Raw genomic sequence first — 13,217 nt, 5'->3', positions numbered from 1 at the left:
TTTATCCAAACTAACATTTCAAACAAACCCATACTTTCTAGAACAGTTGGTTCTCATAGTTTAGAAGGAAAAAATTCTAAGATGGTGATTAGAGATTAATTCTTCATCAATCAGATATACCAACCTGAGTACCCATAGATTGTGAACTGTTCTGGATATCAGGCCCAACAACTACTGGCAGATCATATTGTTCAAGGTAGGTCCAGATGCTATCTTTCAGTATTGGAGAAACCTGAATAAATGTGGCTATTGCATTCCTCAGAGCACCCTACATCAAAAAGTATTCTCTTTAGAAAATAAACCGTTCAAACACTTCCATTGGAAGTACAAGCTCTAAACAAAATCAAGAACCTAATTATATTTTAATTTTCTTGTAAGAACATCATGATACAGCCATTTACCTTAAGATAAGGAGGCACATTTTCGTAACTAAGAAGCTTAAATAGTGGTTCAATATCAGGAAACCAGGTTCTCCTTTCTGTTGGATTCCCATTTTCTACAACCTGTATATACAACAAACGCATAGTAAAGATGTTGGTCCTTTCAATTGAATAAAACTACAAGGGGAAAGTCCCATGCAACAATGAAATGTTAGACACGGCACATAAAATAACTTGAACCAAGGACCTTTTATTGAATACTTTTCCCTTCTTACTAGGATTTACAGAGAAGAACACTTATATACTGTGCTAGAGATAACAAATTCAATAAAAAGATACATTTACAGCTGTCTATTAACTAACTTACCACTAACAGAATAACAAACAATTCATTATCATACATAACATTTGGACAAAAACATAATTTATTAACTTCTATTTTGGCAAGGACAAGTTTGGGCGTCTAAGGGATTCAATATAAGCTAAGCTGACACAAGAAAATAGATAAACTTGAACCTTCTTCAGAACATTTAAGTATGCCACAAGCGCTTTAGCATCCCCCTCCTGAATTTCAGGCCACATAGCTCCAGCAGTTTGAAGAGACTGTTTGAATTTCTCGTCATAAATTGTTAAGCATTCAAATAAAGTGCTCCATCCAATTGAGCGAAATGCTTTACCTTGCAGCAACTCATAAACCTTTGAAGCACCTTCTTGACTGCAAGCCTAGAAAGCAGTTTCCCAAAATTATGTCATATAAGAATGGTTGAAAAGAAAACCTAAGACACCATAGATAGTAAAAAACTTTATCCTCACCAAGGTGCTCAGCATATTCAGGAATGCCACAAGCGTTTGGAAATTTGTATGGTCCTCTCCAGCAAAATTTGCAAATGTCCACAATACATCATTGCCAGACAAGAGTTCTGGTTCTTTCTGATAACTTGACAACATTAAAGGTCATGATTGAAAAGAAAAGCCTTAAAAATCAGACAAGCACATTACTTTAATCTGATAAGCCTAATACAACAATGCATCCAAACCCTATATAAACATACAACCACAGCTTGAACAGACTTTTTTTCTAAAGAAATATATAGTAGTGTTATCAGGGAAAAGGAACATCTAAACTGTCATCAACAAAAATAAATCGCCAGATCTATTACAAACCTGCACTGATTGCTCACAGGAAAAGAAAAATTTCATGTTTTGTTACCATTTGGTCAAACTGACCTGATAAATATCGCTCACAAAGTCCAAGATTGAATTAAATGGCAAAGGGCCATTAAGAGAACTAGAATTAGTGTCTTGTGCAAAATCATGAGATCCAACAACTCGGTATGGACTAAGCACACTCATAGATCGCTCCTTCGTTTCTTTTATCTGCAAAAATGTATAATATTCAAAAAGATAAGTACAGAACTAAATATTCTGAATATAAAAAGATACACCAGTGTGGATAAAAATATATTTTGCAATAACTATCCAAACAAAATCTTCAGCCACATGTATTTACAATTGAAAAAATTTAAAACAAATTCAATGCACAAAAAGAACTAGACAAAGATAGAGAGAAAAAAATATGAAAGGAAAGAGTAAATTAAACTATGATTGGAAAGAGAGAAAAAAATATGAAAGAGCTAAAAGATGCAGGTGCTGTCCAGTAATATTCAGGCCAAGAGAACATATACAGTCACCATCCGGATTTCCTAACCATCACATTCAAAACCTGAAAAGAATTGGAAAGTGATCTATGGGACCTTACATTGTCATTATATCGAAACTAGGTAAAAAAAATGAGGAATCATCCAAAGAAAAATGAGAAAAGAAAAAACAACTTTAAATGTCAAATTCAACTTATTTTTAATGGAACTAAAATACAACCAAAATATTGTAAGTATATACACGGGTACAAAAAGAACAAGGCAAATATAAATAATGAAGTTAGAAATAACAAAACCTATAATCATGACATATCAGACAATAATTTCATGATTCAACTGCTATACAAGAGATAAGAGGCTTAAAAACAGTAGTTAACAATGATCAAGTGGCTTGAGAACCAAAACGAAATCCTACAAAAATTTGTGTACTCAGTCAACCAAAAATATGCTGGTTCATAAGTACAGATAGAAAAATTAATTGACCTTGTCTCTTGCTAGAGGGTTAGACAAAAAGCAGGTAATCAGTTTGTGCAGATAAGCATTGTACATGTAGACCATATCTTCATCTTCCGTCTGTAAGATAACAAGCAGACTTTAATATTCATGATCCATGAAAAGTTACAATAAATACAGAAATCCAATTAAGTGATATTGCAGAAATTCCAAAAGCTAGAATGACTTGTAGTATACTCCTAGAGAACCTTAACATTTTGGTGCATAGAAGACAAAACAAAAAAGAATTCAAAGAAACAATCTCATCCGGGATAACTTTCCAAAGGGTGATCTACACCCTCACAAAGATCACAATATGAATAATCAATATTGGCACATATATTATAATATTGACACATAAGTATTTGTTAGAACAAGTATTCAAATTTAGAGTAGGAAGCAGTTGTGTTGGGAATTACTTCCTGTTGTAACTATGAGTTGTACCTAGTATCGTACCTAGTAGTCTAATGCAGTCTTTTGATCTTTCATCTTCTCATTGTATCAGATTTCTATCAATATAAATAGAAGATCATAAGAGGGATCTTTCAAGACCTCCAAAAACATATATTTCTCTTAATCTTGAGTCTATTATTTTCAACAACTCCGTCAAATAGCTCATAATATAAACAGCGTCTTAAAAATATTTTGGAGTATCTCAAATGAACTCTAAGAATAGATTTTGATATTTCCTCATGTTTCTCTTTGATATGTTCCATAAGTTAATTAGGATTAACAACCAGTAAAAGAATAGGAATTGATGTCTTTTGCAACATATCCTTGACAAAAGAATCAATAACATTTTGCAGTTCTGATTTTTTTCTCCTCCCTCCAAAAAAAAAATAGTAGAAATAAAAATACTATAATAACATTGAAATTTGAAAACTGAAAAAAAAATATTATTATGTGCTTGAGGAAAGAGTGAACATTTTTTTCCTAAAAGAAAAAAAAAACTACGTATAACTCAAGATAATATACAGTGGAGAAAAAGACTTTCCATTTAGATAATTGAAGTGCTAGTCTTTTGGAAATTAAAGCAAATTTACTTTTATAAGTATTTTATTAACAAATATACAGAAAGATTGAGAAAAAGCTTTGCTCCATTCTTCTCTTCACTTTTCACGTGTTGTTTTATTTTCCCTTTTTACCACATGAAGAATACCTTGCCCTCTCAATGAATATATTTTGTATCAAAAAGTGAAAACAAAAATAAAAAATAGCATAGAAATATACCTGGTAGGCAGCAGTACGAAGAACTTTATCAAGTAAAAACTGAAAAACATTATTTGAGAAAATGACTTCCAAGCATTGACTAAGATAACCCAGTTCGTTTGATGACCCACTTGAAATTGTCTCTCTTGTTACAGCACCATCTTGTATCAACATTAAATGTACCGCCCAAGCAAGCCTTACGCCACCAACAAATCCCTCAACAATTGGATCATTTCCAGCAGCCATTAGCTTAAAGCATTAAAAAACTTCAAATTATTCCATTTTCATATTAGATATTGTAAACAATTAGTACAGAGAAAACAGCAATTATCTTTTATCTTACAAGCTCATGAAATTCGTGCTTGAAGGAAGTATTAGAAGAAAGGACAGATGCTTTATCGGGCACTGTACTCAAACCATCTGAAACAAACGCAATGACAAGGGCAAACAGAAGACAGAAGGTAATCTGCAATAACAAAGTGAAAATTATAAGAGAGAAACACATGAGGAAAAGTTTATGAGCAAAGAGAGTCAAGTCGGACAGAATAGAAAAAAAAGTGCATCTTGCAACTGAAGTACAAGCATGTATCTCTCAAAATATTCAATTTTAACCTTTTCAAAAATCAAACTTATCATTCTCATAAAAATTATGAAATAAAAATACACAAAAAAAAAAGTTACTCATTTTTACATCACCAATCTAACTGCTGATTCTGAACAAAATACAAAATATTTGAATGATGAATTAGACACATAGCAAGGGCATTTTTTTGTTTTTTAATTTAAGGGGAAAAAAGTTTGTACCAAGTTAAGCAATCTGCTGGCTCAATTAGTATATTTTGAAATCAATGTTGTCAAAATAAAGATCTTACACAGGATCGGATGAAAGATCATAATTTTAAGGATAACAATAAGACTGAAATAGGAAAATTATACATACAGATATGCATGTGAAAAGGTGATATAAATAACGCAAAAGACAAACTGAACTAAAGTAAAACCAAAAAAAAAAAAATCCATGGATTTATATGGGTAAGTTTCCTTGTACTCATTAATATGTATAACTACTTAATTTTCCAACCGTGACTTATGCATAACTTGATATTATGAGTTAAGACACTGCAGATCAGGGATTCTTGATAACTATATGTTAATTTCATAACCATGAATAAATAATATTAAAATACACCATTCAAGTATTTTAACATATATATATATATATATATATATATATATATATATATATATATATTTAAAAGGTTAATAAACGTGGTTGGTTTTGAGAATGCAGTTAGGGTATTGGTGGTTTGACTAGTTTATTCACAGAAATAATATAAAAATTTTAGAGGAAGTTTTAGGGGAAAAATAGTTCTCAAAAATATCTACACCAAACCTCATATGCCCTTTATCTATCTATTTATCTATCCCTATATATGCATACGTGATATATATATATATCATATAACATAATGTAATAAATACAAATAAGTAAAACTAGTGTATGTAATTGTAGGAAAGTAAGCTTGTATTTTACAAATTATGCTGGTATTTCATAACAGCCTCTAGGCAAAAAATGGATGAATTCAAGTTACAACCACGATAAATCAAAGCATAAAAGGAGTTTCCTATCACAAAGAATGAGAGACAAAATCAGACAGATAATATGTTCATAATCCACAACAAAGATAAAAGTGCGACAGCAGAAGACAATAAGAAGAAACTAGGAGTAGTACTTATGTCAGAATAAGCAAGCAAAAGCTTCAAGAGTGTTAGACAAAGACGACAATAAGAAGATCCCTGTTATATTATGATAGAGACAAATCAAGCAATAGTTAAGGCTGAGATGAGAAACAGGGTCAGGTTAAATGGGATTCACTTAAAATCCAGAGGAAGATCAAGTCCGCGGAGATTGCATGACCTTGGATCAGGTAGATCACATTAAGAATCTTACAGAAAAACAGTCCCGCAACAAATCTTGAACATGATTAGGCAAGAAAACCATTGTATCATATGAGTATGTGATCTTTACAAAAATTTTAATAGCATTGGATTAGATTTCTTCAGTTACATATATCCTCTCTTCCTTCTATCCTTTTTTCAACTCTGCATCAATTTTTTTTCAATTATAGTAAAAGCTGACAAATTTCTTCATTTTCAGATCATTAGTTTCACCAAATAGATTTAGAGATGAAGATAACAACCATTGAATACATTTATCATCATTTTAGTAACGGATATTGGAAAAACTGCAAAAAGCATGCCTCTATTTATACCTTTCATCTAAGGAAATGATTCTTGGAAATGACAAAATAAAGTTAACACTAACAAACAATATGAGGTCTAGCATGCCAGACAGTGAACCTAATCATACAGCACAGAACTCAAAAAGAAGACGAATGAAATTTGTACCCTGAATAACAACTTCTTACCATGAGAAATTGGTTGGATAGTTTTAATGCCAAAGAAATTATGAGTTAAAAACATAACTCTAATCTTCTACCAAAAAACAAACATATAAAATTGAGCTCGGCTAGTATAGAAATGCACCTGATGTTTGACAATGGTATTGATCTCACTAACTTCAGAAGCATTATCTTTCAAAACAGAAAAAATATCTTTTATATCCTTTGGACCTGAAAACAGAGATTGTCGATGAACTTTCTTTCATGATATTAATCAAGTATTCAAGAAGTATAATCTGTCACAAAAATACAATAAACCAAGTAAAGCCTCAGCAGACAAGAAAGACCACTAAACATACTTGTCCGAACAACTAGAATAGAAAGGACAAGGCAATGCCCAAGAATAAGTCTCTCTCTAGAGACCACTGCCTGCCTCTCCACAAGAGAACCTCTTGAATCAAGAATAAAGCGCTCACACTGAAGACCACCCAAACCAGAAGGTTCTTCTCTATTGAGTTCCTACATTCAGAAAGCAAATTCTTATATAAAACTATGTTTACAATTAAGGTTAATCCAAAAGTTACATATTCACATAGCATCATATATAAGATACTCTAGTCAAGATTAAGAAAATAAACCACCACATTGGTTGTTAACTTGGCAATCCTATTATGCTTATAAGATTAGATAGTTTATCGATCATGTTTCTTTCAAGAGACAATTAACATAGTAATCAACCCCAGCGTACCTGACACATACTTGTGCATCAAAAAATGTCTTCAATTAGTTACAGTATGAAAAAGTATGTTTAAGTATTTTTAAACCAAATCACTACAAATGTATAAATATTAATTATTACGACCAATTATGTTAAATTTTAAGTGCTTTAACAGATGTAAGCCACAACTCAGGCAAAGTCTGTTAAAGCCACTATATGAAGAACATCTGGTCAACTCTGACAATAGCTTGCCTCTCCTTGAAAGTGGCAATAAACAATACCCACCTTCTAAGAGGCTTTACCATAAATCAGAATATAATCTTGGAAGTTACAGAACAAAACATTAAATAATACTCATTACAAATCAAACCTTGATAAGAGAAATTAACCGCTGCCTAAGTCCAGAACTGATAAGATCTTCTAGATACTTCTGAATGTCTACCAATATATCATCTTGCAGTCCCTGATCTAGCACCACAGCCTGCCAAGAAAACAATACAGAGGTATTAACCACAAGATAAATAATTAAATAATGGCCAAATGAACTTGAATGATTCCTTAAACAGAAAAAAAATACCCTTAAGAGCAAATGGAGGGCTGTTATCAAATCTCTTCTCTCTGTGTACCAGAGTCCTGCCGCAAGCCGTAAAATTTCCAGTGGTTCCCTTCCCATTAAGCCCCACTACAGATAAAACCAAAGCAAAGAATTAAATAAAAAAGATGCACATGTATTGACAATATCATTCATGGGATCATGGTTTCTCAGTCCAACATAAAACCAGGAAAATTAAATGCACTAAATAACCACAACTAAAACTAACTCATCTCTAAACTAAACCACCTTCAACATTTCCACTCAGTTCTTAATTTTAATAAAATTATATGAATTATTTTCTTTACTAAAACCACAATTTAAAATCAATAGCAAATGATGATGAATCAGGTAACAATAAAAATAAAAAATTTATGTACCCAAATCATATGGCCATCCATTGTTTGTGCCATTAACTCTGTTAATGTATATAAAGCAAATAAAAAGTTGAAGTCTACCTCTTGATTAGCTGATACAAGCAAACGAACAGAATCTACTTCATTGAGATGGAGATCATCACTCAACTTGAGCGCCTACATGTCATATAAGCTGTCGTTAGGAAAAAGGAAAGATAAAAACCGCAATAAGACCCCAAACAAAATGTGCACACATATGACTAGAGATGTCAATTTGACCCAGCCCACAGGGCTTGGTCCTAGCCCACATGGGTTGGGGCCAAAAAAACCCACAAGGCCAAAAAGCTCCCAATTAATAAACCCATAGGGCCAAAAAGCCCATAGGGCCAGCCCATGGGCTTCCTTTTTAAACATGAAAAATATATTATTTTCTTAAATATATTATTAAAATTTTGGATTGGGTTGGCCTGTCTGTCTCAAGAATCGACCTTGCACCATTAGTCTCGTAAATCGGCCCGACTCGACAAATATTGGTCGTCAGATCGGTCGGTCTCAAGCGTGGGCCTGAACCAACCCATCTCTACCATGAACCTAGGCCAACCCGTCTCAATTGTCAGCCTGTCTCGACTGTTGACCCGGTACAAACCATCTCGATCGTTGGCCCAACCCGTCTCAGTCGCGAGTCGTCATCCTGGTTCGTCACGATCATGGGCCTAGACTGGCCCTTCTTGATCATGGGCTCAAGCTAGTCTATCTCAACCCTGGTCCCGAGTTGCCCCGTCTTGATTGTCCGCCTGACCTATCTCAACTATCGGCCTGTCTCAATCGTCGACTCGAGCCAGTCCGTATCAACTGTGGGCCTAGCCTGGCATGTCTCATTCGTTGACCTGAGTTGGCCCGTGTCTTTCGTCACCCCGACCGGGCCTTTCTCCACTGTTTATCCAAACTGTTCTGGCTCGTCTTGGCCATTGGCCCAGGAAGGTACATTTCGGCCTTCGGCCCAAGCCAGCTTGTCTCGGTCTTTGCTTCGGCCTAGCCCGATCAGCTAGTCTCGACCTTTTGTCCGGGTCAAGCCGAGATGACTTGACTCCATCTATGACTCAAACTCAAAATATTGTTGTTAAGAATTAGTTAAAGTATTTTAGTGGGCCAAACTCACCATGACCCTGGCCCTAACCCACTTGAGAGGGGACTTTGGAGGTTTGGGCTTTTTTTTGGCCTTCTCATTGGGGCCCCCTTCAAAAGGCAGCTTAGCAAGGAGTGGGCTAGGACTGGCCCATGGACCATTGGCCAAATTGACACCTCTACATATGACCAAGATAAACAGAATTGCTACTCATTAGTGGCAAGAATCATATTAATAAAATCGTAAAACTTCATCAACAAATCCCGAAAATAATAGAATTGTACCCAACTAGCAATTTAAAGAGAAAACAAGTCAGAACTTTAAATAATTAAATATACAAAAAAGTGATCTTAAAAAGAGAAAAGTACCAAAACACATACCATACAACAAAGATAAAAAAACTATGTGTAATTATAAATACATCCAGTGAAGTTAGCCTAATACACTAAGTCAGGACAAAAAAAGGGTCCAGCCCCTTCTTCTGGTTAAGGTACTTCCCCTTAGGTGAGGCACGCACCTTTCATTCAAGGCGCTTGTGCAGTTGTGCCTCATAATAGAAGATGCACTGCCCCCATTGGTACCTTCCTGGTGGATTTGGCAAGGCCAAGCGAATAAAAGCCCTATGATTAAATTTAAAAGACAGTGGCTGCAGGAGTCATTCAACAATTCAAGCTAAGTAAAACAGAGGAGAAAAACACATCAGCCATCAGTTGAACTAATAGGCACTTTCTTAGTTTTGATTTGCGCTTCTATTCTGAGGTAAGCGTTTTAGCATTTTTCAGCATATTAAACTTTTCTTTTTCTTACAATTTGAAAAGTTGGCTTACTTGTGGCGTGGTTCTTTTTCTTTTGTTTTGGCACCACTTGGTCTAAGTGTTATTGCCTTTTAACATGATTCGTCATGGCACACAATTTCTCATGATATCAACATAAAGAGTAAAATTACTTGGAACCTTCAAGCATAAGATCAGAAAAATTGCTGCATGTTGCTGGTAGAAAATATTAGACTTTAAGAACAGCGCTTCCCTTAATAATTTTATATTGACCTCATCAATATAGACATTCAAAATCCAATTTGACTTGCCAAAGAATTAGTGCATATTTCATTCAACGTATTTATAGAAATAATTGATTTTCTTACCAAAATCCAGTAAATTCAAGAAAAAAAACGAGTATTTTGAAGGAAATAACTTTGAACCAAACAAGTGCTTCAAGAGGGGATATTTAAGAACAATGAAAAGCTCAAATAGACAAAATCCAAGAAACCCAAAGCACTAAGGGATTCCAATCATTCAACTCCTATTTCATTTGTGTCATCATTTTTCTATCACCAATGAAAATCAATCTCCATGATGTTACCCCAAGGAATCAGAGGTGTCTTCTGCTCATATATGCACGCATACATATGTAGTTCGATTTCCATTACACAGGAACATAAGCCAGTAAAAATTTCCATTGCTCGATTTCCATTATCACTTATCATATTTAACACAAATGTGAGCATTGTGCAAGCCAAGGGTCAAACATAATAGGTATAGATTACAAGTGGACAAAGGGGTTTCACTATGATCCCTAGCTCTAACGTCTTTTATTTGGTTTTCCCAATCAAAGTTTCACCACTAAAGTAACGAAATTGACTATCTTCCCGTTTCAGTCACCTCGCATTTTGGTCAAACCAAAACGTTCTATTCATAGAATAAACGAGATATACATTTTCTTCATAGAAAAACATAAGCAACGAAACTGTATCCAAGTCCCGGACTATCACTGAACACAAACCATGTTAAATGCGAGCAGCGCAGAAAAAGTGCAGAATGGGAACTTACAATGTGCACATCCTGGTCGTCAAGTGAAATAGGAGGAGAATCGGGAAGCCTAACGGACTTTGACTGAACTTGGCTTCGATCAGAGGGCTTTGGGGGCTAAAGAACAGACACAAGAAAATAAAAGTATAACAAAAGAGTTTTGATTTTAGTTTGAAATTGAAAACAAGAAAACACAAATGGAAGTTAATAGCGTACTGGATATGAGAGAAGGGACTGGAAGGAGGTGACGGAAGTGCGAAGAGCGTGCAAGAGTTCTACGCGTTGCGCCGCCGTTGGAGAGGAAGCGCCGAGAAGCGCGGATTCGATGGTGCCTAGGAGCTGCTTCGGAGACACCATTTTTTCACCAGTCGCCGGTGAAACCCTAACGCTGGAAGAAGAACGCGGAAAGAGAGAGGTGCGTTCCCTTAGGGCCACTAGAGCGGGAAATGAAGCAGTGGGGTTTCAGTGAAGATTGAAGATCCGGGTTTGCGCTCTTATGCCAGCTTTAAACCCTATAAACCCCCTCTTGTTTGAAAATTTGAGAAAACTAAACTAAAATTCAAACCATCATCTTTTAAGCCATGAAAAAATTGAAAGGAAGGAAACAATTTTTTTTCTTCTCAAATTGGTTAAAGAAAATAATGGAATGCATACACAACTAATATTTAAAATAGTTTTATTCATTTAATAAAGATTGAGCTTTGGTATGATTTTTAAGATAAATAAAATTAATAAATCTATCGTATGTAATAATTTATAAGAAAATACACAACATTTTATTTTTGAAATTCAAGAATAAGAGTATTAAAGAATATTTGGGAATTTCCTTCTTCATTTGAGATTCAAAGGATTTATTATAAGTCAGAAGCAATATAAAATAAGTGTTTGGAATCATTAATTCTATGTGAAATCACTCTAAAATTGAAGTGTACACAGGGTAAGTAAAGGATAGGCTTGACTAGTAATTTACTTTTTATATTTATATTTGATATTCATTTTGATTATATATGTTTTCTACTCAATTAAGTTCCATCGTTTCTTAAATAGAATTAATTTGGTTTCTCACATTAAGTTAACAATAACATAATTTATAAATTTCATGTGTCAAGATCAATCTCTTCTATCCTATAATCTCTCTGGTTCTTTTTTTAGTTCTTTTTTTCTCCCTCCACCTCTCACTAAATATTCATTTTGCACCATTTTTAGATGATAAAACACCATCGTATCAAAAAGCTAACCTTATTTATACAATTCCAAAAACAACATTCTTACTTAATGGTGGAATCTCAATTTTGTTTAAAATCTTAATTTTGTTTTCTTAACTACATTCCGTGAAATCTCATTTTTGTTTTTGTGACTACATTCATTAGATGAAGGTGATGAGAGAAAGGTGGGGGAGACGGAAGGAGGTGGAAGAAGGTAAAAGAAGAAGAAAAAACAAAACACAAAAAAAAAAAACACATAGGGTTCCAAAGTGCGAGATGAATTAGATTTTGATACATGATATTTGCTAATGGCATTAACACTAATTTAAGAGAAGGGACCAAATTCATATTATTTAATAAATTTTGAGACTCAATTTAGTAAGAATAAGGGAAAAAAAAAAACAAAACACGCACACAAAAAAAACACATAGGAATTACAAGATAGGAGAAAAAAAAAACACAAAAAAAAAAACACAAGAGTTCCAATGTAGGAGATGAATCAGACTTTGACAAGTGACACTTGCAAATGGCATTAACTCTAAATTAACAAAAAGGACCAAATTCATATTATTTAACAAATATTGGAACTCAATTGAATAAAAATAATATAGAGACCAAAATGAATCATAAACCTAGATAAAGGAACCAAATTATTAATTAAGCCTTAAAGTACAAGATTAATCATTATTGAAGTATTTGTTATTGTTGTCAAAAACATTTGTCATATATGTTTGCAATTATGTCATTTGAATAGATGTTGCAATGTTAATCCTTTTGTTTTAATGTTAAACTTCTAAGAGTTGTGTTTATGTCTTTACTCAATGTTGTTGAAAGGCATCATTGACCATTTGTGGATGGAGTCCTTAATGTTCGCAGTTGGAGATGCAACACTCGGAGGGGCCACTTAGATGGTTCTCTAAGAATTTGGTGAAAGTGGTGCTAAAAGCGACTTAATGGTTTGAAGTCTTGACCAAATAGGTAGTAGCACCTTCTTTGTCAACTTTGGCTTTAAGTTTGATCTTGATTTTCTCTATTTAGCCTTTTTCGTTGTTCCTTCCACTTTGTTTTCTTTAAAAGCTTATCCTCTCAACTTCTTGTATTTTTGTGGTTAAGTTCAAATAGGTGTTGAAGAAAAAGTAATCTTTGTGGAATTTCATATGGATGCTTGTGGCAATGGAGAAAACAAGGCAAGAAGAAGAAAAACTTGCCAAAAAATTACAAAATGGATTAAAGGTAACAAGATAGATAGAATATGCAACCTTAGAAATGCCACT

General features: G+C 33.9%; 1 protein-coding gene across 1 annotated transcript in view; it reads right to left on the bottom strand.

Moving 5' to 3' along the window:
- LOC114163158 (nuclear pore complex protein NUP205) overlaps positions 1 to 11,264 on the bottom strand; it is a 33,546-nt gene extending 22,282 nt beyond the window's left edge. The window contains exons 1-15 of the mRNA XM_028047290.1: positions 10,955 to 11,264; positions 10,760 to 10,855; positions 7,910 to 7,984; positions 7,437 to 7,541; positions 7,230 to 7,340; positions 6,501 to 6,660; positions 6,287 to 6,372; positions 4,083 to 4,205; positions 3,761 to 3,988; positions 2,522 to 2,611; positions 1,608 to 1,757; positions 1,194 to 1,310; positions 897 to 1,103; positions 402 to 503; positions 125 to 268 (exon numbers count right to left, since the gene is read on the bottom strand). Of these exons, the coding sequence (XP_027903091.1) occupies positions 125 to 268; positions 402 to 503; positions 897 to 1,103; positions 1,194 to 1,310; positions 1,608 to 1,757; positions 2,522 to 2,611; positions 3,761 to 3,988; positions 4,083 to 4,205; positions 6,287 to 6,372; positions 6,501 to 6,660; positions 7,230 to 7,340; positions 7,437 to 7,541; positions 7,910 to 7,984; positions 10,760 to 10,855; positions 10,955 to 11,095 (1,935 nt within the window). The 5' untranslated portion in view covers positions 11,096 to 11,264. The remainder of the gene's footprint in view (positions 1 to 124; positions 269 to 401; positions 504 to 896; positions 1,104 to 1,193; positions 1,311 to 1,607; positions 1,758 to 2,521; positions 2,612 to 3,760; positions 3,989 to 4,082; positions 4,206 to 6,286; positions 6,373 to 6,500; positions 6,661 to 7,229; positions 7,341 to 7,436; positions 7,542 to 7,909; positions 7,985 to 10,759; positions 10,856 to 10,954) is intronic.
- Between the last annotated feature and the right edge of the window lie 1,953 nt (positions 11,265 to 13,217).

Source organism: Vigna unguiculata, chromosome 9 (assembly GCF_004118075.2).
Source record: "Vigna unguiculata cultivar IT97K-499-35 chromosome 9, ASM411807v1, whole genome shotgun sequence".
Taxonomy (NCBI): domain Eukaryota; kingdom Viridiplantae; phylum Streptophyta; class Magnoliopsida; order Fabales; family Fabaceae; genus Vigna; species Vigna unguiculata.
Note: the sequence above shows the minus strand (reverse complement) of the source record. Positions and strands in the feature narration are given on the sequence as shown.